Here is a 26,531-nt window from a genome sequence, read left to right as displayed (position 1 = left end):
CCCCCCCCCCACACCCAAACTCCACTCCTCCAACCCCCCATACCGGCTACCGAAACAAGTTTCAAACTAGAAAAAGAAAATAAATCCAGAAATTTCTCCCTCAATGAAACTCCATCTGCCCATTTCACTTCCCAAAAAGGAGTATTAATACCATTTCCAATAACAAAATTACAACTAGCCACCATAGGATCTCTAAAAGAATTAGAACCAACTTTAAGAATATCTTTCCACCAAAAAGAATAAGAAGATGAAGATTTCACCCCCTTACCATCTTGAAAAATTCTCATTGAAATATCCCCGTACCGAGCTTTCAACAAACCATACCATAAACAATCCGAACCTTTTAAAATTCTCCATCTCCATTTATTAAGGAGAGCTAGGTTGAAATCCTCGATGTTTTTGATACCCAAACCTCCATTCTCACGTGAAAGACACACTTTCTTCCAACTCAACCAATGGATTTTCCTCTTTTCCTCCAATCCACCCCATAAGAAATTTCCTTGCATGCTCGTTAACTCTTTAACCACCTTCGAAGGCATCTTGTGGAAAGACATGGTAAAAATAGAAAGAACACAAAGAATAGACTTCAAAAGAGTGATTCTTCCTCCAAGATTGAGAAATCTATTCTTCCACCCCAAAAGACGTTTCTTAACTTTGTTCAAAAGAGGGATCCAAGTGGAATACTTCCTCGGATTGATGCCCACCGGAATACCAAGAAAATAGAAATTACTATCTTCAACCTTACAAGAAAGAACATAAGCCACGGCCTCCACAAAATGAATGTTAGCATTAATACCGATCAACTTACTTTTATGATAGTTTATGCCAAGGCCCGGAATCAATTCAAACGCTTTCAACACCGCCTTAATAGCCCAAACTTGCTTCCAAGATGCTTCCCCAACCAAAAGAGTATCATCCGCAAATTAAAGTATATCTACCTTACATCTTACATTAAATGCAAATCCACCATAATCCCCGTTAAAAATGGACTTTTTCACTAGTCTCGTCAACCCCTTCGTCACCAAAACAAAGAGAAAAGGGGATAACGGATCTCCTTGTCTCAATCCTTTACCCACCACAAACTCCTTAGTGGGACTCCCATTTACCAAAACAGACATCTTACTTTGAAAAATTAGAAACTCCATCCATCTCCTCCACTTCGTACCAAAACCCATCCGCACCAAAAGGGATCTAAGAAAGTCCCAATCCATATTATCGTAAGCTTTTTCAAAGTTGACTTTGAAAAGCAAGCAATTTCTCCCTTCCTTCTTCGCAAAATCCACCACCTCGTTAGCCACCAAAACTCCATCGAGCAATTGTCTCACCGGTACAAAGGCACTTTGACACGGAGAAACCAAAGAGGAAATAATCCTTTTTAATCTACCCACCAAAAGTTTAGCATGTGCTTTGTATAAACAACCCACTAAACAAATAGGACGATAATCGTCCAAAGACACCAGATTAAGAGTTTTTGGAACCAAAGACAAAAAAGAAGAAGTGACCACCTTTGATAAACCAACACAAGCATGAAAACATTCAACAAACCGGATGAAATCATCTTTTAGAAAGAACCAACATTTCTTTATGAACAAGAAAGAAAAGCCACCGGGACCCGGACTCTTTGAATTTCCACAACCCCACACCGCTTCTTTTATCTCCTCCTCAAGGAAAGGTTCCTCAAGAAAATTCATCTCCTCCACACTAATATTTTCAAACTCTAATCCCTCCGACTCCCACCTCTCCCTTTCGACTTCAACAAACTTCTTAGAGAAATGTCTCCAAACTTCCTCCTTAACCTCTTCCACCGAATCAAGAAGGATACAAGAAGAAGAAGAAATAGGGCCAATATAATTTATTCTTCTATTTTCCAACTTCATATTATGAAAAAACCTACTATTACTATCCCCCTCATTAAGCCATCTAACTTTAGATTTTTGGGCAAGCATACCCTCCTTGATTCTCAAATTCGTCCAAAAGCCCCTTGTTGCCTCCTTACGGTTGAAAATGATATTTGGATCAAAAGCAACATTATCTTGTTCCAAACACTCATCGGCTTCATTAATTTGTCTCGCTTTATCCTCCACCTCCAAATCTACCCTTCCAAACACAACTTTGTTCCACCATCTTAATCTTTCTTTTAGAATTCTAAGTTTTTCTTTTAGGAAAAAATATCCTCTCCCTTCCACCACCATTTCCCTCCACTCCTTTTCAACGAACGAGATGAAAGAATTGAAGGAAAACCACTCATTGTTGAACTTGAAGGTTTAGGGCCCCAATTGTTACCATCCAACACAAGCTAAATCAGACAATGATCCGAGATGTCTCTATCATCTATCAATTGACCAATGACATTCCATCTATTCACAATCACATCCGACAATAGAAAATGATCAATCCGGCTCATAGATCTACCATCTCCGTTATACCAAGAAAATTTCTTTCCTTTGCAAGGAACGTCCACAAACCACTTTCCCCTATGAAGTCCGCAAATAAAGAGCTCTCACTATCATTCACGAACATACCTCTCCCTTTTCTTTCACTATAATGTTTAATTGCGTTAAAATCCCCACCCAACAACCACTCCCCATCCGATAACTTCTCCTTTAATTCCAATAATTTCTCCCATAATAACTTCTTCTTTCTTAGACAACAAGGTGAGTAGACATTTACCATGTAGTAAAAGAACTCCTTCGACAATACTTTAATCCCCAAATATCCTTCCCCTTTGAAACTAAATTCAACCTCCATCGACCCTTCCTTCCAAAGAGTAATGAGACCACCCGACATTCCAATGGAGTTAGAGTACGAGTAAGCAATCTTCGAATTCCTCCACAAACTCTTCGCCCAAAAACCTTGCATATTAGACATCTTCGTTTCTTGAATCATGAAGACATCCGCTCCTCCTTTGTTAATCAAAGCATTTATTCTTTTTCTTTTTAAAGAATTTCCTCCCCCCTTATATTAAGAGAGCCGACAATCATAATGTACCATTGGGTTTCTCCCTCCCCACAACTCCAAAACAACTTTCCTCCTTCACCAAACATTCAATTTAATTAAACACACTCCTTTTATCTTCTCTACTTTTAGCCACACCCAATGCCTTCAAAGCCGACATCAATTTTCCACCATTCCTTCCTTGTAAAAAATCCCACTGATTTTTGTTATTCTTATATATGTCTGAATGATCAACTTGCTCTTCACAACCCTCTTGATTCAAACTAACAGAAGAAGTTTTCCTACTGCACTCATTAGATAAACGCCCCTGATTAGAAACAGTCTTCCTCTTCACCTTCCTTATCTTTGTCCTTATCAGCCCCTTTCTCATTCTCCCTCCTAACTCTGCCATCTTTTGGTATTTGATCTTCCTATGTCGCCTACTGAACTTATCAACTAAAGAACAGCCAGCTTTCTCCTCCACCATACCCTTAGTTGCTTCATTTCCCTCGACCATTCCCTTAGATGCTTCATTTTGAACCGACTCTAAAACCACCTCCCTCGAAGCCACTGCAAACAGCCTGCTATCAAAAGATCCTTCAATCATATCTTTGGACTTCCCCTTAAAATTTCCAGAACTGCATGACATTGTCGGCCCTGCCCCACTGGCTTTTATTTATATGTGATATTTCAAGATGCATTTCACATGACAATTACTATATGCTAAGCTTGTACTGATTTCTTTTTCATCGGTTGCTTCTCAAGCTTAATAAACTAATAACACTATTATTTCAGGTTGATATTGATATTGACATGTGGTGATATTCAAAACATTTCTCCTCTAACAAGATATTAAGGTAATTGTTTTATATTTCAGATATTGAGATGTGAGCCCACCACCAAAGAACAAGAAAAGTTAAAGGCTTTTGATATTGCATTTATAAGTCTTAATATCTGTTGAAAAAACATTTTGTAATATCTCTTCATATTATACTGTAATATCTCTTTTTAATATTTTACTCGTGGTAGCTATCTCTTATATACTCTAAAAATATTGACATGGAGGTATCAACACGATGCCATGTCATTAAAGGATTGAATTGATTATTTTTAATTTTAGAATGAATTTATGAAATTCTTTCATTTAATTTTGTTAGTTATTAAATTGGAAAAAATAAGTTTTGTAATTCCTTTAAACAATAAAAATATTAGTCCGGTCCCCAGATTTATATTTTGAATTTCAAAATAAAATGTCTTTGACTTAATATTTTTATTTTTTAATAAGCCCTTTTACTCAATCATCAATAAAACTGAAACAATCATCACATTTAGCATTTATGTATGTTTAATTAAAGCCAAATTTTATTTTCATGAATCACACCTAATTTGAATAATTAATTAACTCAACACGATAAAATTTACCAATGGGTAAAACGTATTTGTGAAAAAAAATGCCAGCAAGGATGAAATTGTGAAGTTGCCACTACGGTCGCGGTTGTGTCTGTGCAAGGAAAGGAAACAAGAGTTTGTTACAAAACAAACTTGCAACACCACTCTCACTCTCTCTGTCAGTACTACTATTCCTCTCACACATTACCTTTTCACTTCTATTTCTTCTCATTCCTTCTTCAACACACTTTTTTGATTTCTTGATTCATTCAACAATCAACAGGTTCATTTTCTGAAGTGCCACTCGCGGTTGTGTCTGTGCAAGGAAAGGAAAGGAAAGTTTGTTACAAATCTATTTTTTAAACTTTACGTGTTTCCCATAAAATCAAATCAATCGTGTTCCCCACAAAATTAAATCAATTTTCTAAACTTCACGTGTTCTCCAAATTAATTTTCAAATGAATTTTCTAAACTTTACAAGTTTTCCATAAAAACTCAACATTCAAAGCATTCCAAATATATAAGACTCAGTGTAACTTTTCCATCCATGAAATAATAAGATTTCAAAAATGATAAAAAAAATGTGCCTATTTCAATTAATTGTAACATATTTTTTATTTTCAAAGATAACCTAAAACTTACTTTAATATTTTATTCCAATTATATTTTTTTAATCGCTCTTATAAAAGGACTTGAGAGTTGATTTTTATTTTTATCTTTAAAAGGATTTTCTTTTTTATTTTGTTTCTGCCCAAGATCATGAAGAAATATAATTTAATAGTTACATGTTTTTATTATAAATAAAAAATATTTTATTTTATTTATTATTTTGTAATATCTTTCAATAATATATTATTTTATAATTTCTGATTCAATAATTAATTTACCCTTTAATATATAATTTGTTGACTTAAAAAATATAATTTTGCCTTCAATAATTTATTCATTCTTCAATAATATATTTTTTTTAATTTCTCCTTCAATAATTAATTAATTTTGTTAATTTATAAAAACAAAATGATATTTATAAGGGAAAATCTTAACTGAACGATAATAAAAAAGTTATCATATTTTTTTATTAAATGTAATAATTCAAACAAAAACATATTACAAATATTAGTTTTTGATAAAAAAAAAACACGGGACAATAATGATAGGTGAATACACAAATTTGACAAGATAATTTTGTTTTGGTCCTATAAAAATTGATTCAATCTTATTTAGTGATAAAATGGTAACATTTATACTAAAAATTGATATAATATTTGTTTCAACAAAAAAAATGAGACAATTATGATGTATGGAAAACACAATTTTTTTATGAAAAACTCAAAATAATATACCTTTATTAATTGGATTTTATTTACTTTTTAAAATATAAAATTGTCACATTTATTTACTAATATGTAATAATAATAATTCTTAATTAATATGTTAGATGTATATTACAAAACACAACCATTACAAAATAAATGCATAAACTTTTTTTTGCAAAATAAACTCAATCATAAAAATTCACTAAATATTTAGTGATAAAATTGTAACATACTATACTTTTGAATATATAAATTCATAATTTATGAATTTTATATTCATATTAATTTTGTATTCATATGATATTTTTTACAATTTACTTATTACATTCAATTTTTCAAAAACTTTTTCTTTTAAGTTTTTCAATAATTGTTATTCCAAGATTTGTGAGAGATTCCTTATAAAACTTAACTGTGTTTAAATTTATTTTCTATTAGATGATAAAATCATATAATATCAATAAAATCCATAAATTTACAATACAATAAAATTTAAAAGTTATAGGCATGCCCGACGGGCCGACAAAATATTTACTTAAATTAAAATAATATTATAGATCATATGTTTAATAACTTCTGAATTACTACAACATTCAATTCATTAAATATAATTAAATTATTAAACCAATAGGTATTTTTGTGTATAATATACTTTATTTTATAATATTTGTTAATAAAACTTGTAAAATTAAAATTATAAACAATAATAAAAATTATAGGCATGCACGATGGGCCAAACCTGTTTTCCCACCATATATTTAGTTTAATAGCCATTTCCAAATTTATGTATATCTTGACAATTACTACAGCTTGATAAATTAAATTAATATGTATGACAATCAACATTGAAATTTTTTCCAGTTAATTCGTTTAAATTTATATACATTGATTAAACATAACTGTATAAAATTTAATTTATATCGACTTTACGCGACCCATGCAACCGCACGGGTCCTTTACTATTATGTGAAAAAAATGCCACCAAGGATGAAATTGTGAAGTTGCCACTAACGGTCACGGTTGTGTCTGTGCAAAGAAAGGAAACGAGAGTTTGTTACAAAACAAACTTGCAACACCACTCTCACTCTCTCCCAGTCAGTACTACTATTCCTCTCACACATTACCTTTTCACTTCCATTTCTTCAACACACTTTCTTGATTTCTTGATTTCTTGATTCTTTCATCAATCTGCAGGTTCATTTTCTGAAGTTGCCACTCGCGATTGTGTTTGTGCAAGGAAAGGAAACGAGAGTTTGTTACAAAACAAACTTGCAACACCACTCTCACTCTCTCAGTCAGTAATAATTCTTTCAACAATCAACAAGTTCATTTTCTTCAGTCTTTTCATTATTACAGCAAAAATGTAAATGTATCTTCTTTCTCCTCGTTTACTATACCTATTTATATTCTTGATTGGTTAATGAGTAGACAAGAACCTTTAACGGATTTGAGAGGGAGAAAATTTGAAGGCAACGAGCCTTGCAAGTTCAATACCCACCATGTCAATATCATCGCCTATTAAGTTATTTTGAATTTGTTTACGTTATGCGTTATTCTTGATCTTGTGCTGAACTTGCCCTAATGAGTACCCTGTTTTGTGTTATTCTTGATCTTGTGCTGAACTTGCCCTAATAAAGTACTCTAATCTACACCCATCATTAGACACAAGATAAAATAATAAATAGTTTCCAAAAAAATTATGTTTAAATGTAGTTTTAGGTCCTTTATTTGCATTATTTTGAACTTTTGAATCTCTTTTATAAAAATCGGTCTTTTACTCTCCAAACATACACGTCTCTTCCCATATTTGTGTATATTGATATGAAGGAGTCAACACCCTGCCACATCATTAAATGAGTAAATTGACTATTTTTAATTTCAGAAAGAATTTATGAAATTCTTTCATTTAGTTTTGTTATTTATTAAATTGAAAAAAATAAGTTTTGTAATTTGTTTAAGTAATTTTTTTTGACAATAATTCCTTTAAGCAATTAAAATGTTAGAACAACTTAATTTCAATAGTCCTGTCCCAACGGGAGAAAGAGAGATTTATATTTTGAATTTTAAAATAAATTAAACCCAAACAATGTTCCAAATTTTATTTTAAAGAATCACACCTAATTAATTAATTCATTAATCCAACTCACACATGGGTAAAACGTATTTGTGAAAAAAAATGCCAGCAAGGATGAAATTGTGAAGTTGCCACTAACTGTAGCAGTTGTGTCTGTGCAAGGAAAGGAAACGAGAGTTTGTTACAAAACAAACTTGCAACACCACTCTCACTCTCTCTCAGTCAGTACTACTATTCCTCTCGCACATTACCTTTTCACTTCCATTTCTTCTCATTCCTTCTTCAACACACTTTCTTGATTTCATGATTTCTTGATTCATTCAACAATCAGCAGGTTCATTTTCTGAAGTTGCCATTCGCGGTTGTGTCTGTTCAAGGAAAGGAAGAGAGTTTGTTACAAAACAAACTTGCAACACCTCTCTCACATTACCTTTTCAGTTCCATTTCTTTACATTCCTTCTTCATCACACTTTCTTGATTTCTTGATTCATTCAACAATCAGCAGGTTCATTTTCTTCATTCTTCTAAACCGTTTAGGTTTAATAATGTGTGGTTCAACCATAAGGACTTAAGTCTTTTATCTCGGAAGAGTGGGAAAATTGAAGATAAACGGAAGGGGGGATTTCACGTTGTATGAGAAGCTTAGAAGATTGAAAGCAAGTCTCCGTGTGTGGAACAAGGAGGTCTTTGGATGGATATATTTAAAAGTCATAGAAGAGGTGGATAGTCTTAATGTGTTGGATAAGATGTTGGTGGATAAGATAGGAGATAATGTGGAAGATTTGGTGAATAGTAGGCGGGAGGTTACTTAGGAGTTATGGAATCATTTAAACTCGAAAGAAAGTATGCTTAGACTAAAATCTAGGCAACTTTGGTTATAACCAAAGGTGGTTGTTGGATGAATGTCGTTGTAGGGAAGAGAAGGAGATGATTGTAGGGCTCTACGACGGCGATTTTGGGCGAGAAGTAGTGATGAACGGTAGCAGTAGCGCAGAGGGAGATATGGGTTTCCATATCTTAGAGAAGAACAGTGAAGGCAAATATCGTGTTTTGTTAATTTTGTTTTAGAAATTTTAATTTTAAATTAGCTACGAGAGCGCTTTTCAAAAGCGCCTTTGTAACCAACCTATACCAGCGCTTTTTAGAATAAAAGCGCTTTCGTATCCTACACTTATAGCAGCGCTTTTAAAAGTGCTTTCTTAAGGTGCCCTATACCAGCGCTTTTAGAAAGCGCTCTCGTACCCCCCCTTTACCAGCGCTTTTAGAAAGCGCTCTCGTACCCTCCCTTTACCAGCACTTTTTAGAAAGCGCTCTCGTACCCCCCCCTTTACCAGCGCTTTTTAGAAAGCGCTCTCGTACCCCCCCTTTACCAGCGCTTTTTTCCCTTGTTTTTTAGTTTTGTTTTTAGCGAAACCTATAACAGCGCTTTTTCCTAAAAGCGCTTTCGTAGGGGTGCTGCTAAAAGACAAATTTGGCATAGTGTTAAAAGAGGGAGATAAGAATTCCCGTTTTGTTTCACAACTCTATTAAGGATAGACAAAGAAGAAACTCTTTGACATCCTTAGAGGGAAGGAATGGTAAAATCGAGGGAGTGGCCAACATAAAGAAGGAGGTTAAGTCGGTTATTAGTCGGTTAAGTGATAAAGATGATGTGTGGTTGGAAAGATCATTCACGGAGGAAGAAATAAAGGATGTCGTCTGTGCGTGTGATGGAAATAAGAGCCCCGTGCCAGGTGATTTTTCGCTAGATTTTTTTAAAGGCAATTAGAATGTGGTAAAAGAGGATGTTGGAAGATTAGTATCGGATTTCTATGAAAAGGCTAGACTTACTAAGGCTTGTACTTCCTCCTTTATTGCTCTTATTCCAAAGGTGAAGAATCCTCAATCATTATCCGAATTTAGACCCATTTGTCTTGTTGGAAGTTTATACAAGATTGTAGCTAAACTCTTGGGGGATAGATTGAGATGCGTAATAGGAAAACTAGTTTCGAGAAATCAATCGGCTTTCGTTCTGGGAAGGAGACTATCGGATGGTGTTCTAGTGGTGAACGAGATGATGGATCTAGCTAAAAGGGAGAAGAGAAGTTGTGTGGTTTGAAGGTAGATTTCGAAAAAGCTTATGACCGGGTTAGTTGGAATTTTTTGAGATATGTTCTTGGTCGGATGGGTTTTGGTGATAGATGGATGAGATGGATGGAAGGGTGTATATTTTGCAATACAATGTCCGTTCTTATAAATGGTAGCACAACAAAGGACTTCAAGGTGGAGAAGGGCTTACGACAAGGAGAAATGTTGTCCCCGTTTTTGTATGTTTTGGTAACGGAGGTGCTAACGGCCTTAGTGAGGAAAGAAAAAGATATAGCAATGTTCCGGCAGCGGCTTTGCAGGAATTTCGCGATCTGATACAACAGCGGAAACTGCACCACGCAGTCGGGGACGCTTTCGAGTGGAGAAATGGCACGACGGGTCTGTTTTCTGTTAAGTCATGTTACGATCGGTTCAGGCACAACTTGTCGGGGCCGCCTCTCAATCCGGGTATGGTTAAAGCTTTGATCTTTTTGTGGAAAATTAAAATCCCCACTAAGATTCTTTTCTTTGGTTGGAGATGTTTACATAGTAGAATACCAACTAAAGATCAATTATTCAAAAAGGGAGTTTTGATAAATAATGTAGATCTTTTGTGTGTATTCTGTGAAAAGGAGATGGAAACGTTATCTCATTTATGTGGTAATTGTGAGGTTTCTAAGCGTATATGGATGAGAGTGTTTGGTTGGATAGGCACCGTCCCGGATTTATCGTTTGAAGAATTCCTTAGCTTTCTCCTCTTTTGAGATAAAGTGAAGAGTTCGTCCAAGAGGAATATTTTGGCGGTTATTTGGTTGGCTATGTAACGCCCCAAATTTAATTAATTATTTAATTAAATTGATCAAGGATTTATTCGTTGGAATTAGTCGAAGTCGGAAATTTACTGTTATTATTCTAAAGGCGTAATTGAATTAATATGTTGATTTGAGCAGTTAAGTTTATGGTCGGATTAGTCGGAGAAATACAAACGCGAGTTGGTATTAATTAAGTTAAGGAGCAATTGTAGTTGGGGAATATTATTGGGAATAATATTCGTTATGTTATGTGATTATTTATTTATGTGTGTTATTTGCCTTAATTGAGTAATTAGAGGAATATTATGAATTGGGCCTATATAGAATATGAGATTGGTTTGTGGGTTAAGCCCAATTAAGAAAATAAGGATAGTAGGAGAGTTGGAGTTTTAGAGACATAACTCTTATTTGGAGAAATAAGAGAAAGAAGAGAAAGAAGGGAAGAAAGAGGAAAGATATGGCTTGAAGAGGAAGGACTCCATTGAAGGAGGTGAAGTTTTTGCTAAGGTAAGGGTGGGGTTCTTACTCTCTAAGGGTTGGCATGATGATGTTTATGGTGGGTTAGATTGTATGTTATTCTCCATGGATGTGTGAGTTTGAAATTGTTAGGGTTTATGATTGAATCCATGAAATTGTGCCATTAATAATGTTGTTGACGTTTGTGTATGAACCCATGATTAGAAATATGTTTAGGAACCTTACTTGTGTGGTAATTTGCTTTCAATTGATGTATAAATGGTGTGTGGGTTAATGGGAATTGTATGAGGGGATTAGGGAATAAAAATGGTGATTTCCTGAGTTTTACGCAGCATAGGTCGACCTACACAGAGGCATGAGTCGACCTGAGCAGCTTAAAACAGCAGAAAATCCACTTTTCTTCAGCATGCGTCGACCTATGAATTCTGTGCGTCGACCTATAGACTCCCTTGCGTCGAATCATGGGTCGACGTGCGCGTACCCGAGGGGGACAGAAACATTTATGCGTCGACCTGAAGATCCTTTGCGTCGACCTGTTGATTTCCATTTTTGGCAGATTTTTGTAAGGACCATAACTTTTGATCCGTAACTCCGTTTTAGGCGCCGTTCGAAGCGTTGGAAAGCTAACGCAATGAACTATACCATGATGCAATAAAATGATCCATATGATATAGTTTCCTATTATGTTTATTAGGATTAAGTGATGAACTATGTTGTGTTAACATATGAGGTATACACTTTGCGATGAATTGACATAACTATGTTGTAGTATAACTTGATGTATGTTTTTCTTATGATGATACAATGTTATTGAGATGATGATATGTACCTTCCTTATGATGAGATAATGATGTATGTGATGATATGCATAACTGATAAAGATGTTGTATGCTATATGCGATTAATTGTGCGTATTTGATATGTATGAGTCGATGATGATGCCATGTGATGAATTAACAATATATATAAAGTTGAATATAACGTATTATGATGATTACTTGAATTAAGGAATATGATGAATTGTTGATGTTTGTTATAACATGATGAATTTGTTGTGGTTGTTGTTAACATGATGAATTTGTTGTCGTTGTCGCTAGTATGTGGAAATTGTTGTTGCTGTCGTAGACCCTATGGTCAATGTTGATAAGTTATATTGTGATGTATTGTGAGGTGAATTATTGTTGTATGATGATTCAACATAGTGACGTGATTGTGAAGTGATGCATTCTTATGAATGATGATGATTTTGTTGTTGTTGAAGTTCGACATTATATTGATAATGTTCGATGGTGATTTAGACGATGTTGTGACGTATTATTTATGTGGTTTGTATGGATGTTGCATTTATTGAGTCACATCCATTGCATGAATGGCGACGGTGGCCTTAATGGCAAATAGCGACGGTGTGCCCAATGGCAAATTTTGAGACGGTGGGAGTTTTACTCCAAATGGTACCACATGCATTTGCATAAGTCGAGTCACATGTGAAATGCATTTGAGTCTTATTTGATTATGTTTATGGTGCCGTGATGACTTGATGACGAGATGTTTGTTGTGATGTGTTGGAATCTTACTTGTGAATTGCATATATTGTCATGGTTGATTGTTGACATTGTTGCCATTTCATAAGTTGATTATGTTATTTGAATTGTTGAGACGATGATATGCTTGTTGTGACATGATGGTAGTATAATTGTGAATTTGAATATGTTGTCTTAATTGATTAATGATATTGTTGCTATTTTGAAAGTCGTATAATATTGATGAGTTGTTTTGTGATGAAAGTTGTTGTAAGATGTTATGTGATGCGAAGTGGTGAAATTATGTATGATCTATATCTCCTATATTATTTATCATGCATTCCTTTATATTGTAAGATATCTCACCCCTTTGCTGATATTTCCCCTACCATGGAAAATGGGCAGGTACTCAAGATTAGTCGTGGATGTTCGAGGTTATTGATGTGAAGTCTTTATGTTGCTTTATGGCAAGTCGAGTCGGTGTCCATTGCTCTGATACGTAGCACTCGGGGGGATTTGTCGTTATTACTTGATTATTGTATTCCATGATGACATTATGTTAAGTTGAATTGAAAGATGTTTATAAGTTTAAGTTGTAAGTGGTGAATGAAGTTTTGTTCCGAATGCTATGTATCTTTGTTAAATGCAATATAAGTATGTTTGTTTGGTTAAGTCGAATTGTGACATCCCATCGTTTGATGAATAATTTTAAATGCACTCTGATTTCCGCTTATAATTGCGGGGTAGAAATGGGGTGTTACAGGCTACGCTTTGTGCTTATGGTTGAAGCAGAACCCGATCATATCCAAGAAGGAGTCTTTTAGCTTTTTCGAATGTATGTCGGATATAATTCATTTTTCTTGGAATTGGCTTTTACCTCATTATAAGTTGGGGGAGCTTTGTAATTTTCACACTTGGAATATTTTGCCTCTCGTTTGTTTTGAGAAGTAGGAGTTTTCTGTTTTGTACTGTGTTTGGAGTATCACTTATACTCCTTGGTTTAATTCCATGGCTTATTAAAAAAAATCTTCATTCTTTTCATTATTACAGCAAAAATGTATCTTCTTTCTTCTCGTTTACTACCCAGTTATATTCTTCTGTTGGTTAATGAGTAGACAAGAACCTTCAACGGACTTGAGAGGTTGAAAATTTGAAGGCAACGAGCCTTGCAAGTTCAATACCCACCATGGCAATATCATCGCCTATTAAGTTATTTTGAATTTGTTTATGTTCTGTGCTATTCTTGATCTTGTGCTGAACTTGCCCTAATAAGTACCATGTTCTGTGTTATTCTTGATCTTGTGCTAAACTTGCCCTAATAAATATGTTCTGTGTTATTGTTGATCTTGTGCTGAACTTGCCCTAATAAATACCCTGTTCTGTGTTATTCTTGATCTTATGATGAACTTTCCCTAATAAAGTACTCTAATCTAACTTTATTTGTCTATGTAGATCAAAATGATTAAGTTGGAGGGTTCCATTTGAGTAGAAAGCAAAACACAGTTACTAGGATTCTAACCAAAATTTTAGTATTGAAATTATTTAATATGTATATTGTTAACTCAATTTGAAGGCTTAAGTTAGATCATATTTTTCAATCAATACTTAAAGTGGTAGATATAGTTGAGTCCGATTTAGAGGGATTCAAGATACATATTTCATACCTACTTACTACTTAATAAAGCCCATAGAAGGAAGCTCTTATAATTATTTGATGACGTCTTAAAAAAGATACGATTATACATCTAAATTTTTGATGACTTCACTACTTATTCAATAACACTAAAGCAACCACAACATGTTGGAAGGTTCAATTTGACTACATAGTTCCTTTTATTTATATGTGATATTTCAAGATGCATTTCAAATGATAATTACTATATGCTAGACTTGTACTGATTTCTTTTTCATCGGTTGCTTCTCAAGCTTAATAAACTAATGACACTATTATTTCAGGTTGATATTGATATTGACATGCGGTGATATTCAAAAAATTTCTCCTCTAACAAGATATTAAGGTAATTGTTTTATTGGCATGTATTCTTCGGGTGTAGTATTACTAATCAGAGTTGGCGTACTGCAGGTTTGTCTCATATTGTTGATCCCGTTTTAATATTTTTCATGACGCGTCTTCGCTCATTATGGATATATGTAGTCGGGAGGATAGTAAGGTGGCGGGGAGAGCCGCTATGTTGATAGACATCTTATGGAGAAATCGTAATAATTTTATTTGGAATAATGAGAGTGACGCGTCTTCTAAACTCGGGTTGCATGCTTTTTGTAGTTGGCAAGATTGGTTTTTAGCTCAAGAGAGTAGCGGCCGGGAGCAAATTCATCAACCTATTTTGAATTGGAGTCCGCCGGTAGTTGGAAGGTTGAAATGCAATGTTGATGCGGGTTTTAATGTTAATCGAGGTACCACTAATAGAGGTTGGTGTATTAGAGACCACATGGGCAATTTTGTTTATGCTGGAGCAGCTTGGGATTTTGTTTCATTCCCAATTCTAGAAGCGGAAGCGGTGGCTCTTAAAGAAGCTATTCAGATTGCTATTGATCTTCATCTAGAGAATGTTACCTTTGAGAGTGATTCTCAAAATACGGTTCATGCTATTCGTATGGATTATGTTGGCTCCTCTGATTTTAGTGCTATTATTTCTTCTATTCGTAGTTTGCTGTTTAATTGTCCTAACTTTGAGGTAAAGTTTGTAAAGCGCCAAGCGAATTCGGTTGCTCACGCCATAACGAAGGTGGCTGATTCTTGGACTAGGCGTAGTTTCTTTCATTTGACACCTCCTTGTATTGAACCTTTACTTATTAATGATATGAGTTGATTTTCCTTTGGTAAAAAAAAAAAAATAATTGTTTTATATTTCAGATATTGAGATGTGGGCCCACCACCAAAGAACAAACATGTTTGCTTAGTTGAGGGCTTTTGACATTGCATTTATAAGTCTTAATATCTGTTGAAAAAACATTTTGTAATATCTCTTCATATTATATTGTATATCTCTTTTCAATTTTTATCTAGAAATAGTTTTTTCCTATATTTATATGTTTAATATTTTACTCGTGGTTGCTACCTCTTATATACTCTAATTATATTGATTTATGTGAAACATAGAAATGATTTTTTAATGGTAAAAAGTGTTATTGTTTTTATTTTAGTTTGAATCATCTTTGTTTTTCAATGATTCATTAACAAGAAACATGTTAGAATTTTTATGAGATGTTTGAAATTTTCTATTTATTTCTTTCCACGGATTGTTATTTTTGTAATAATTTGTCAATGGCTAAACCTTACAAGTGCAACCGTTGCAATAAATTCATCGCAATGTTGGAGTACTCGGAGCCTTCGAAACTAAAGGTTTCAAATTTCAAAGAATTAGCAACAAAAACTCGTGAACACATTACCAAGCTCTCTCACTATAACAAACCAGAGCCAGAGCATACAATTTCAATAATCAATCTTTGTATTACAACACAATTTACCCATCTCTGTCATCATCATGAGTTCAAGTTCTCCGCTGAGATGCTTGTAGAAATATTCCAACTATTCAAGTTCTAAATTACATCCCAACAACAATTTGCGCTTCGCCATCCCGAGCATCCCTATTCAAAGACAACGGCATTGCTGATTTCACAGACTAGACTCCTAAATGCCTATGCGGCTCATGGATTTGTTGAAGAAGTCAACGCTATGGGATACCTTTGTTGGAGAGTGCATTGGTAGATGTGGGGATACCTTTGTTGGAGAGTGCATTGGTAGATGTGGGGATACCTTTGTTGGAGAGTGCAGTGATAGATGAAGCGTTAACTATGAGTCACGAGTTCATCCTGTCTATCTACGTGATTTTGGTGAAGTTTGCTAAAACCAATAATACAAATGATGAATATTTCAGTAAACTCGTTCCTTTGTGAAGATTGCAAACAAATTGGGTCAGGTAATTCATGCCATACATTTATCTCTTTTTTTGTTTTGTTTTTAGTTATGAAATAATTAAATTAAATCTTACTTGCAATTTATTTAGGACGAAGGTTGAATCATCTCAGTGGTGGGTGGGTGAGATAGTAAATCATTTAGTCGACTATGCTTATAGTTTACTGGAGGAGAAGTCTATTGATATGGATTTTGACACCATTGATTTGTGTTGTGCAACTTTGACTTTGATTATGGACTCTACATTCAAAGACAAAGTTTTAGAGGTAATTTAATGTTTTACTATTTAATTTAATATACATGATATATTTAAAATGAATGACATATTTAAACATTTTACTCAAATTATAACAATATTAAAACAGAAAAAATAATATTAGAATTTTTTAATCTAATAGTGGCCTATTTACCACAGTACTACCATAAATACAAAGTGGAATATATTAATTTAGAAGTGATGCAATGATACAACTAAAAAAAACTGGACACTCATTCTTTTATGAATACATATTTTTTATAATTATGATTGGCATGGGAATATTATAATCAATCTCATAAGATGGCCGAATAATTCGAAGTATGTCGAGAATATTCTCGGGACCATTGGATCTAAGGTAAATATATGACAACTTCTAATGTCATGTTTCTAAAAAAAGGAATAAATTGGTTGCCTATTTATTCTCTATACATGTTTCTACTTATTCTATTTATTCTAGGGAAGACGTGACGCCACCTAGCAGATGAAGTTCATTTGAATCAAAAGCAAATGGATAAGATCAAGGCGATAGAAGATAAAACTCTTCACCATAGAACATTCAATATAGTACACAGCTTATGCCCTGGCTACAAAGGACGAGGGCAAGGCACTGCCGTCTGAAAACCTGCACCCCTATCTTGTAACAACACACTTTGTCTCCTACATGCTGATTATTTTTAACTTTACAATAGTATGAAAAAGGATAACTTTAGGGAAACTTACGGAAAATGAAATAGATACTTGAGACAAAAGGAAGTGGTTCCTCAAACTTTTAGAGTCACCCAATAATAACAATAATATATATATATATATATATATATATATATATATATATATATATATATATATATATATATATATATATATATATATAAATATTTAAATATATATATATATATATATATATATATATATATATATAAATATATAAATATATATATATATATATATATATATATTATAAATAAATAATAATAATTATTATTATTTTGATTAATATTATTAATTTTAAAATTTGATTAAATTTATTATTATTTTAATGTTAAGAGCATTGATAAGTGTTAGACCATCTCCAACCATGGTTCTTTCATACCGTTCGCCAGCTTGGAGCATTGGAAAATGGAAAAAACATTGCCAACTGGAAAACCATTGCTTCACAATGCAACGTTGCTTTGTATTATTTCTTCTTAAAATATATATATTGTGGGACCCAATATGAGATAAAATTGAATATGAGTGAAATATTATGATAAAATATTAATATATAATATAAAATTGTGGGACCCAAATAGATTCTTTAGAGTTGCACTGTTGGAGCTAAAAATTGAATGAGTTCCTTTAAGATGATGTGGCTTGGTGGGTCCCATAAAAAACCAAAAAATGAGTAGCACCATTGGAGATGCTCTTAGATGAAGATCAAAGTGTTCACATTTAAAATAGTTATTTATAGTATAAAATAAAGAGTTAAAAATATGTTGGTTTTGAACCATAAGATATAAGATGAGAATCAAAGGGAGAACCATATCATAGGATTTTCATTGCATTTTATAGCATGCATTTCATTTCGTATAGTGTCTAAAATGTCATCATAATAACTTTTTATATTTATAAATAGACTAGTTGAATTAATTCTCAAATGTACGTAAAATTAGCGGACAAAGAAATTTCAAAATCAAACTTGCGGATGTCAATTTTACTAATCTACGAGTTGCGTAGTTCAATCTGACATGTTCGTTTTAATCACTATGCCAAATTTGTCTTTTAGCAGCACCCCTACGAAAACGCTTTTAGGAAAAAGCGCTGGTATAAGTTTCGCTAAAAACAAAATTAAAAAACACGCAAAAAAAACGCTCTTATAGGGGGGGTTACGAAAGCGCTTTCAAAAAGCGCTGGTAAAGGCATGGGTACGAAAGCGCTTCTTAAAAGCGCTCTTATAGGGGGTTATGAAAGCGCTTTCAAAAGCGCTGCTATTTACTATGCCATCATTCTCTTACATTACCTATGAGCTTGAACCTCTAGTGTCTATTAAGTAATTGAATCTATTATTGACCAGCTGATCTGTTATGAGTCCCATTTCTACTTCTCCATATTATATTAAAATACATAATGTATGCTTCTCCCGACCATATAGCAGCCCGGTACTTGGAAACGTAAATAAAACACAACCGATCTCATGGCATTAATCTTTACAGATTTACAATGAAAATTTTCGGAGATCTAAAAAATCCAAACCATTTGCGTTGTTACCTAACAAAAACATGAAGTGGACCACATGTAAGCTAAAGTTTAGAGAGAAGAGATGACAATCAAGAATGTATATGTTGAAAAATCTATTTTGATCTTTGTATTTAGGATACAGGCATATCATATCATGTTTATAGGAATAGTATCTGTTGAAATTTCTGTCTTCATTGCGGTCAGCCCCTAGTCGCCTTAATTGTTGCATTTGGCTTGCCTTCATTGCAGCCTCCAACGCCTTAATTGTGGCATTTGGCTTGCCTTCATTGCAGCCTCCAACACCTTTATTGTGTTGGGTTTAAAGGGGTGAATTTAGTCACACATTGCTTAGAGTTATGGCTTGTTATGTTTATAAGTATGGGAAATCTTCGCCCTACATGCCGGTTTTGTAGGGATGAATTAGGCCCAACCCAAAAGCCGATTTTGTAGGAATGAATTAGGCCCAACCCAAAAGCCGGTTTTGTAGGGATGACTTAAGTCTAACTCAAATTCTGAGATGGTATCAGAGTCTATCTTAGATCCGTCTATCTTAGATCCGTTGTTGGGCTTCCCACATCGTCCATGCTCTGGGTTCCTTGAAGCCGATTGTGAAGGGGTGCGTTGAAATTTCCACCTTCATTCAGTTCGGCCCTAGTCGCCTTAATTGCGGCATTTGACTTGCCTTCATTGCAGTCTCCAACACTTTCATTGTGTTTGGTTTGAAGGGGGTGCATTTATTCCCATATTGCTTAGAGATATGCCCTGTTTTATGTTAAGTGGGGCAATCCTCACCCTACAAGTCGGTTTTGTAGGGATGAGTTAAGTCCAATCCAAATTCTGAGAGTATCACCTATATTTATAAGTTTTACTTTGAGCCTATATATTAAATCAACTTTATTGTGTAGTTCAGACATACTATTTCACCACAAGTCTCTATTTTCACTCTATTTCAATAAAATCCAATACCAATGTGAGTTGTGCCAATGAACTAACTTTTGAAGCATTTATGCACAAGCAAAAATCTAAATCCAACTCCTCTTAGACTATCCAATTCTCTGATCTCAGAACTCACCTGGTTTAAGGTCAAGGTTCCAGTTTTATCACTGCAGATTGTCGTAGCAGAACCCATAGTTTCGCAAGCTGACAGCCTTCGCACCTGTACCATTGTTAGAATGTGTTGTAACGCTGAATGACAAAATGCTGCAAAAGTTACAATATTGGGGTGACTGTTGGAGGATGTTAAAAAGTCCCACACATTGGATGAGATATGGCCTGAAAATATGTTCATAATTGGGACAATCCTCACCTTACAAACCGGTTTTGTAAGGTTGAGTTAAGCCAGCCCAAATTCTAAGACAGGATAATAAGATACTTACCAAGGCTTTGTCTGCCATCATCTTCCGCATCGAGTATGCCAGGCTGTCATGAGAGTGTTTGGGGGTTGTAAATAACAGAATAGAACAAACGACACCAGTCAGCTTAGTTTTTGCTACATCTTGTGTTGTACAACAAAATAAAATAGCAACATGCACTCACGTTAAGGTAACTGCTAAAGGTAGACCTTCTGGCACTGCAACAACCACAATTGTTACCTGCGTGGCTCTATATTTAGTTAAGAAAAACTATTACAAAAAATTAAAGAAAAAGAGAGCAGTGGAAAAAGCAGAAGCTATAATTCACACTTACTGCAATGGTAAAAATTTTGATGCATGCGTCAACAGCGTCACTGATTTTAGTCTCTCCCGCAACAAATTGCACTTTTCCAGTTAAATCTTTCGTGTGGCCAGAAAAATATCTAACATTCCGAAGTCAAAACACCGCTAATCAAAGTTGGCATCCAGCTTGCATTAATAAGTTAGTACGTCCAAAAGAGAAATCTATGTTTACCTTCCCAAGAGGACTGTAAGAACAGCTGCAGCTACAGTAAGCCCAACAATACCAATAAAAGTTGCTACTCCATTCAATCGTACCTATTACATACCCAACAAAAACAAGTTTTAACACATAAGTGATGTAGGTTTTTTTAAGGAGTCAAAGACACATCATTTTCTTTCTTTATTTTGGTTAGGGAGGGGGAAACCTGTAAGGGAGTCTCTTCTCCGGTATCTTCTGAGATAGTTGCCATCAACAATCCCCACTCAGTATTTATACCAACACTAGTTACCTACAGATGGAAGCATAAAATGTGTAGGATCGAAGCATTGTAAGATAATTTTTGTGCACGTGCATAAATATCATAAAAATAAAATCGAAGTCTTTTCCCGCCAATTAATAGCCGGTCACATAAATCAAATGACACCAAGATGTCATATAGTAAGTAATGTTAAAACATAAACTACTAGGGAAAATAGCATCCATGCAGCTAAAGAGTATTATGCAGCAACAAATTTCATTAGTGGGAAGCCTTTTGCACTATAATACTCAAACGTTTTGAAAACAATCATGCTGTTGCTCATCGCGTAACAAGCAGACTAGTAGAAACAATATAGTTTCATATATTACCAGCATAGAACCAACTCCATCTGCTACTTTGCAACCTGACATTAAAAATGGTGCTTTTTGATCCTTGTGAACCTGTAGAATACTTGTTGCTTACAATTCAGTAAGGATTAAAAACTAGTAATTAGATCAATAGAATATATGAACAACATACAATCTTGCTTTCCCCAGTCATACTGGATTCATCAATGGCAAGTGAGTGACCAGTAATTAAAACTCCGTCAGCAGGAACCTGATATATCAATAGGGTAATTAACATAGAATGATCATAATTCAATTACTACCAAAGAAACAAAATGATACTTATGCAAATTCACCTGATCTCCTATTTTAAGGGGCAGTACATCACTAACAACAATTTCAAATATCGATATTTTTATTGTTCTACCACCTCTCATGGCCTGCAGTGAGTTCATGAGTACATGATTTATTAGTTCAACTTCCAAATGATGCTATCTTTTAATAATATAATATTGTTACACACCTCCAATTGTATATTTTGTTTTTCTGCATTCAAGTTCTGAAACTGCAAAGATTGTCGATAATCACTGACAGCTGACAGACAAAAAGACAAAAGTAACAACACAAAGTTAATATAACTAAATTAAGAACCTTCATAAGCTCTGCCTTCGGGAATTTGATATTCTTTATATCATACCAAATATTTAAATTAAATGTATTCATTTTGTTAATTAGCAAAACATAAGAGATTATGATTATACACATTTACTAGCTTCTATCTCAATTCTTCAATAATACCATGCACACATTTCCAAACTTCATAATATATCAATTATTATTGAACCATGTAAACTGCATATAGATTGTAGACTAATCAATCATGGGTTAATAGGTATTTTGCCCCCTACCATATAGGTGAATTTTGAAAAATCCTCCTGTATGAAAAAAAGGTTTGAATTGCCCCCCTGCCATATGAAGATTCCCTCAAGAAATTTACCCATCAATAACCTATTAAATGTCATATAACTTTTAAGGGTTTATACCTATTTGTCCCCTTGCCAAATTGGCGATTTTTGAAAATCCCCCTGTCATGTCATTATTTTTTATGATTAGGTTTCTTGAAGGATCAAAACAAAGGAATCTTCATATGGCAGGAGGGCAATTCAAACTTTTTTTTACAGGGGATTTTTCAAAACTCGCCTATATGAATACTTATTAACCCAATCAATCATTGTATATCAAACATTTTACTACCACTTAAAATACAAAAAATACATGTGATGCATGAAGTAAAAAATAACTTAAGTTGTTAGGGAAGAAATGTTGATTTTGACAGCTAAATAAGTGCAAGTAAAAACAGAGTGTTCCTTTTTAATTGTATGGTCCATCCAAGACACCAACCAAAGTTTTGTCAAGATTAAATACATATCTAATCTTTAAAATGAAAGAAAATGTTGATTCCATTACCTGTAACTACAATGACGAGCATAAATGCAAAAGCAATGCTTCCTCCATCAAACCATCCTTCTTTCAATCCCTAGCCATTTCAAACAAAGATAAAGCATAAACCTTCAAGGAGGATATAAACTCAAATAGAATGAAATAAAAATTGCAATGAAACCGAACACTCCTAAGAACTAGAATGAAAGGAAAATTTCAGTGAAGCCAAGTACTGCCAAAACAGAAAAAGAAAGCGAGGATCCCAAAATAAACACATAAAATAAGGTAAAACATAGAAAGTCAAATATTTAAGTGCATATCTATTGTGAACAAAATGAAATGAATTCACTTTTTCTGTTTATGTCTATGCAGTGTGCCTAGCTTAAGAATGACAGAACTCTGTTAAGAATTTCATATCCCTTAATCAAGGGAGACAAAAGCTTTGCACAACATAGTATCCAACTAATTTCTCAAGTATTAAGCTTCCTGTAGTTCCACAAAACCAATGGACCTATTTAAGCTCAAATTATTGTTGTGATTGATTAGAAGCAGTCAATCAAACCTCTGTTTTTATTTCAAGGTAAAATCAAGTCCTAATGCCTCAGGTGGTCTTCAAACTTCCTCATATGCTTCAAAGTATCACCATGTCAAGTTTCAAGCCTCATGGTTCAATATTTCTCAGTCAAAAGCTCAAATGATCTACAGTCGACTAGTTTGACCTAAAAGTCAACTATGGTCAACTTATAACCAAAACCTCCTGATTTTTGGTCAACATCAACATTTTGAGGTGATACTCACCATTTTATAAATTTTTTATCATGATTCATCAAGAGAAGTTCAAAAATCAACAAAACTCATAGTTTTTAAATTAGGGTTTTGTTGGAGAAAGTCAACTGAACTTTGTCTGGCCATAATTATCACATGGCTTATCTGAAATTGTCCAACCAAAGCCTATTCTCAAGGAAATTCAATTCTCTACAACTCTGATGTTGGGCCCAAAGTCAAGAAATGCGCCATTTGAAATATATGAGCCAAAACATTACAGGTCTTTCTAGAAGCTCGCAAAAAGCTGTTTTTTGTCAGGACCCATATCTTCAAGATAAAATCCTCAAATTCAAAAAAGGTCCCAATGTGGCTTATAGAGGACATCTTGGGATTTTCAAAAAGTCCTAGAAAACTTCCATATAATAAAAAATGGGAGAGATATGCTTGGTAGAAGTTGGTCGATTTTTTAGAAAAGCATAAAACCCTAAATGGCGAAGTTGAAACTTTTAAGTATTGGGCCTATAATTTTGCATTGTCCACGTGGTAATAAGCCCAAAAGAGGTCTTTTGGTCCAATATAATTATTTTTGTGATATTATTTTATTTCTATTTGATTTTATTCAATTAATTTCAAATAAAAATCAAATAAAATCCTAGAATAATTATATGATGATATTTCTTCTTTTATTAATTCAAATATCATCCAATGGCCAAGATTGAATAAGAAATGTGCACAAAATAGCTTGGTGACCAAATTTAGAAAGATTTTATGTAAAATCTTTTTTCAATCTCCATGTCACCAAATATGTCAATCTCAAACCAAGTCTCAACCCTAATTCAGTCCCATATATATACCAAACACGTTCATAACATGGGGGACGAACAAAATTGGAGATAAGAGGCTAGGGTTTCAAGGGTGGAAATTTCAAGAAGAGGTGCAAATCGAGACTTTGTATTCTAGCCATTATCAAAGCCAAACAATTATCCCACTATCTTTCTGAGGTAGCATATGGTAAGGATACATCATTAACTAGTGCCTAGTATGCAGGGAACGTACGCATCATGTTCATCATCATAGCATAAATTGTATTTTTCGTATACTGCATGGTAACATGTTTTAATCATAACTAATGGTTTAATTGAGTTCCTGATGTCATTTGGAAGAGGATATGACGATTGGCATGAAGCTATAGGGGCTAAAACCAAAGGCGTCATTGTTAGGGCATGGTGGAAAAACGAATTCGTTCTCATACCTACGCTCAAAACACTACAAAAAAAAAAGGATCTCCTGCCACGGCCAAGAAACCGAGGCTATATGTAAAATAACCGTGGCGTAACGTTGAGGCCACGGTTTGGCCACGAAAATCCAAATGTGGAATATGCGGGCGTGACCTAAAGTATAGTCCACGGTTTTTTGGTATATACCACGTTTTGGTATAATAATAATAATAATAATAATAATTTTGATTAATATTATCTTTGCAAAACTCCATTAGAACTGTCGCCTCAGATAGATTAACTCTGCAAAACAAAAAACAATCGTTAGCAAAAAGCAGGTGGGACACACTAGGTGCCCCCGACATATTTGTGTCATATCCTAATCCATTTGCATTTTCATTTCATTTAGAGAAAAAAAATAAAAAAAATATGTGTATATTAAATTTTTTTTCATTTAATAACTTTGTCTAGTTCATTTTTACTAACTTTTTATTTAAAATTAATTTGAATTCGATTTAGTTTTAGATTGAATCTTATTAATTTTTTAAATTAAATATCATTTTTACATTTTCTTTTTCATTAGTATTTTGTTGTCATTTTATTTTTGTTGCAATTAATATAAATGGGCCAATTGCAAAAATGTCCATTGAGTACAAAGCCCGAGTAAACTCGATTGAGTGTCCATGAAAATTGACCCAAACCTTTAGTCCAAGTTGAAGCCAAGTTGATGAAGTGCATGTGGGACCACCTTCCAAAGGGATTTACACGCTTTTCATTCATGTATCAGCAAAGCAAACTTGAGAAGACAACAAGCTTTCAAACAATACACATGTTAAATTAGGTATTAGGTTTACAGGTGCTGTGGAAAGTCAAAAATTTCATGGTATGTTTTTTCTGTTAGGTTATTACTTATTAGTATTAGGTTTACAGGTGCTGTGGGAAGTCAAAATTTTCATGGTATGTTTTTTTCTGTTAGGTTATTACGTTTGTTATATAAGGTGTCTCACTTAAAGTTTTAAACTCGCACCTCCTCAAACAAAATTCTCTTCTTCTCTTCTTTAACATGAAATCTGTTATTGCTGTTTTTGTGGTCCTTTTGGTTTTCGTTTTGGCTAGCAATGTCGCCGCCGCCGGCCCCCCGCCCCCGCCCCCCTCGATGCAGTGTAAGTGTAACCTTCCTTATTCTTTTTTTTTCCTTTTTTTCATCATTTTAGTTTACTTTACTCACTCTAATCTTGTGATGGCATGGCAGAAGTCCTATCAGTGGTGCCAACTCCTTCCGAGGAAAAAAGACCTGTATTGGCCGTAACTGGTTCTGGTTCAAATGTTGTATTGGCCGTAATTTGTTCCAATGTGTAATTGGAATTATTCCAATTATTGGTGCTCCTCCTCCTCCAGCTGTTGGTGTTTGAAAAGGAGCATAATTGGATTTGGAATACATCTACTAAATGAAAACCAAATCCTTAATTATTTATGTATTTTAATGGTTATGAAAAGAATAATATGATTTGCTGATGTTTGAAAGAATAATATGATTTATTAGGGTACTATGGATCAATATTATAATAATTAATAATAATATGGTGTGTTTTTTAATATCTATTTGTCGTTTTTATTAGATTGTTTCAGAAGTTGGGAAAATAGAACTAATAG

General features: G+C 33.9%; 1 protein-coding gene across 1 annotated transcript; it reads right to left on the bottom strand.

Annotated features, from left to right (window-relative positions):
* Positions 1-19,916: 19,916 nt before the first annotated feature.
* On the bottom strand, positions 19,917-26,319 carry LOC131651368 (calcium-transporting ATPase 9, plasma membrane-type-like). Its single transcript, XM_058921032.1, has 13 exons — positions 26,173-26,319; positions 22,924-22,993; positions 21,980-22,050; positions 21,813-21,896; positions 21,650-21,727; positions 21,499-21,570; positions 21,077-21,160; positions 20,884-20,966; positions 20,683-20,791; positions 20,533-20,588; positions 20,373-20,415; positions 20,069-20,152; positions 19,917-19,940 (listed from the first exon to the last, which is right to left on the bottom strand). The coding sequence occupies exons 1-13, from the start codon at positions 26,317-26,319 to the stop codon at positions 19,917-19,919; spliced, it is 1,005 nt and encodes a 334-aa protein (XP_058777015.1).
* Positions 26,320-26,531: the final 212 nt, after the last annotated feature.

This window comes from Vicia villosa, linkage group LG2 (assembly GCF_029867415.1).
Source record: "Vicia villosa cultivar HV-30 ecotype Madison, WI linkage group LG2, Vvil1.0, whole genome shotgun sequence".
Lineage (NCBI taxonomy): Eukaryota > Viridiplantae > Streptophyta > Magnoliopsida > Fabales > Fabaceae > Vicia > Vicia villosa.
This window is presented reverse-complemented; position numbering and strand designations above follow the sequence as displayed.

Bases quoted from the DNA above. Each gene is read 5' to 3' on its own strand.
- LOC131651368 (XM_058921032.1), bottom strand. From the start codon at position 26,319: ATGTATTCCAAATCCAATTATGCTCCTTTTCAAACACCAACAGCTGGA. The intron at 22,994-26,172 runs GTCTTTTTTCCT...TGAAATGGCTAG, and splicing joins ACCAGTTACGGCCAATACAG to GGATTGAAAGAAGGATGGTT. The intron at 20,416-20,532 runs GTGAGTGCATGT...CTCTCATGACAG, and splicing joins CCTTTAGCAGTTACCTTAAC to CCTGGCATACTCGATGCGGA.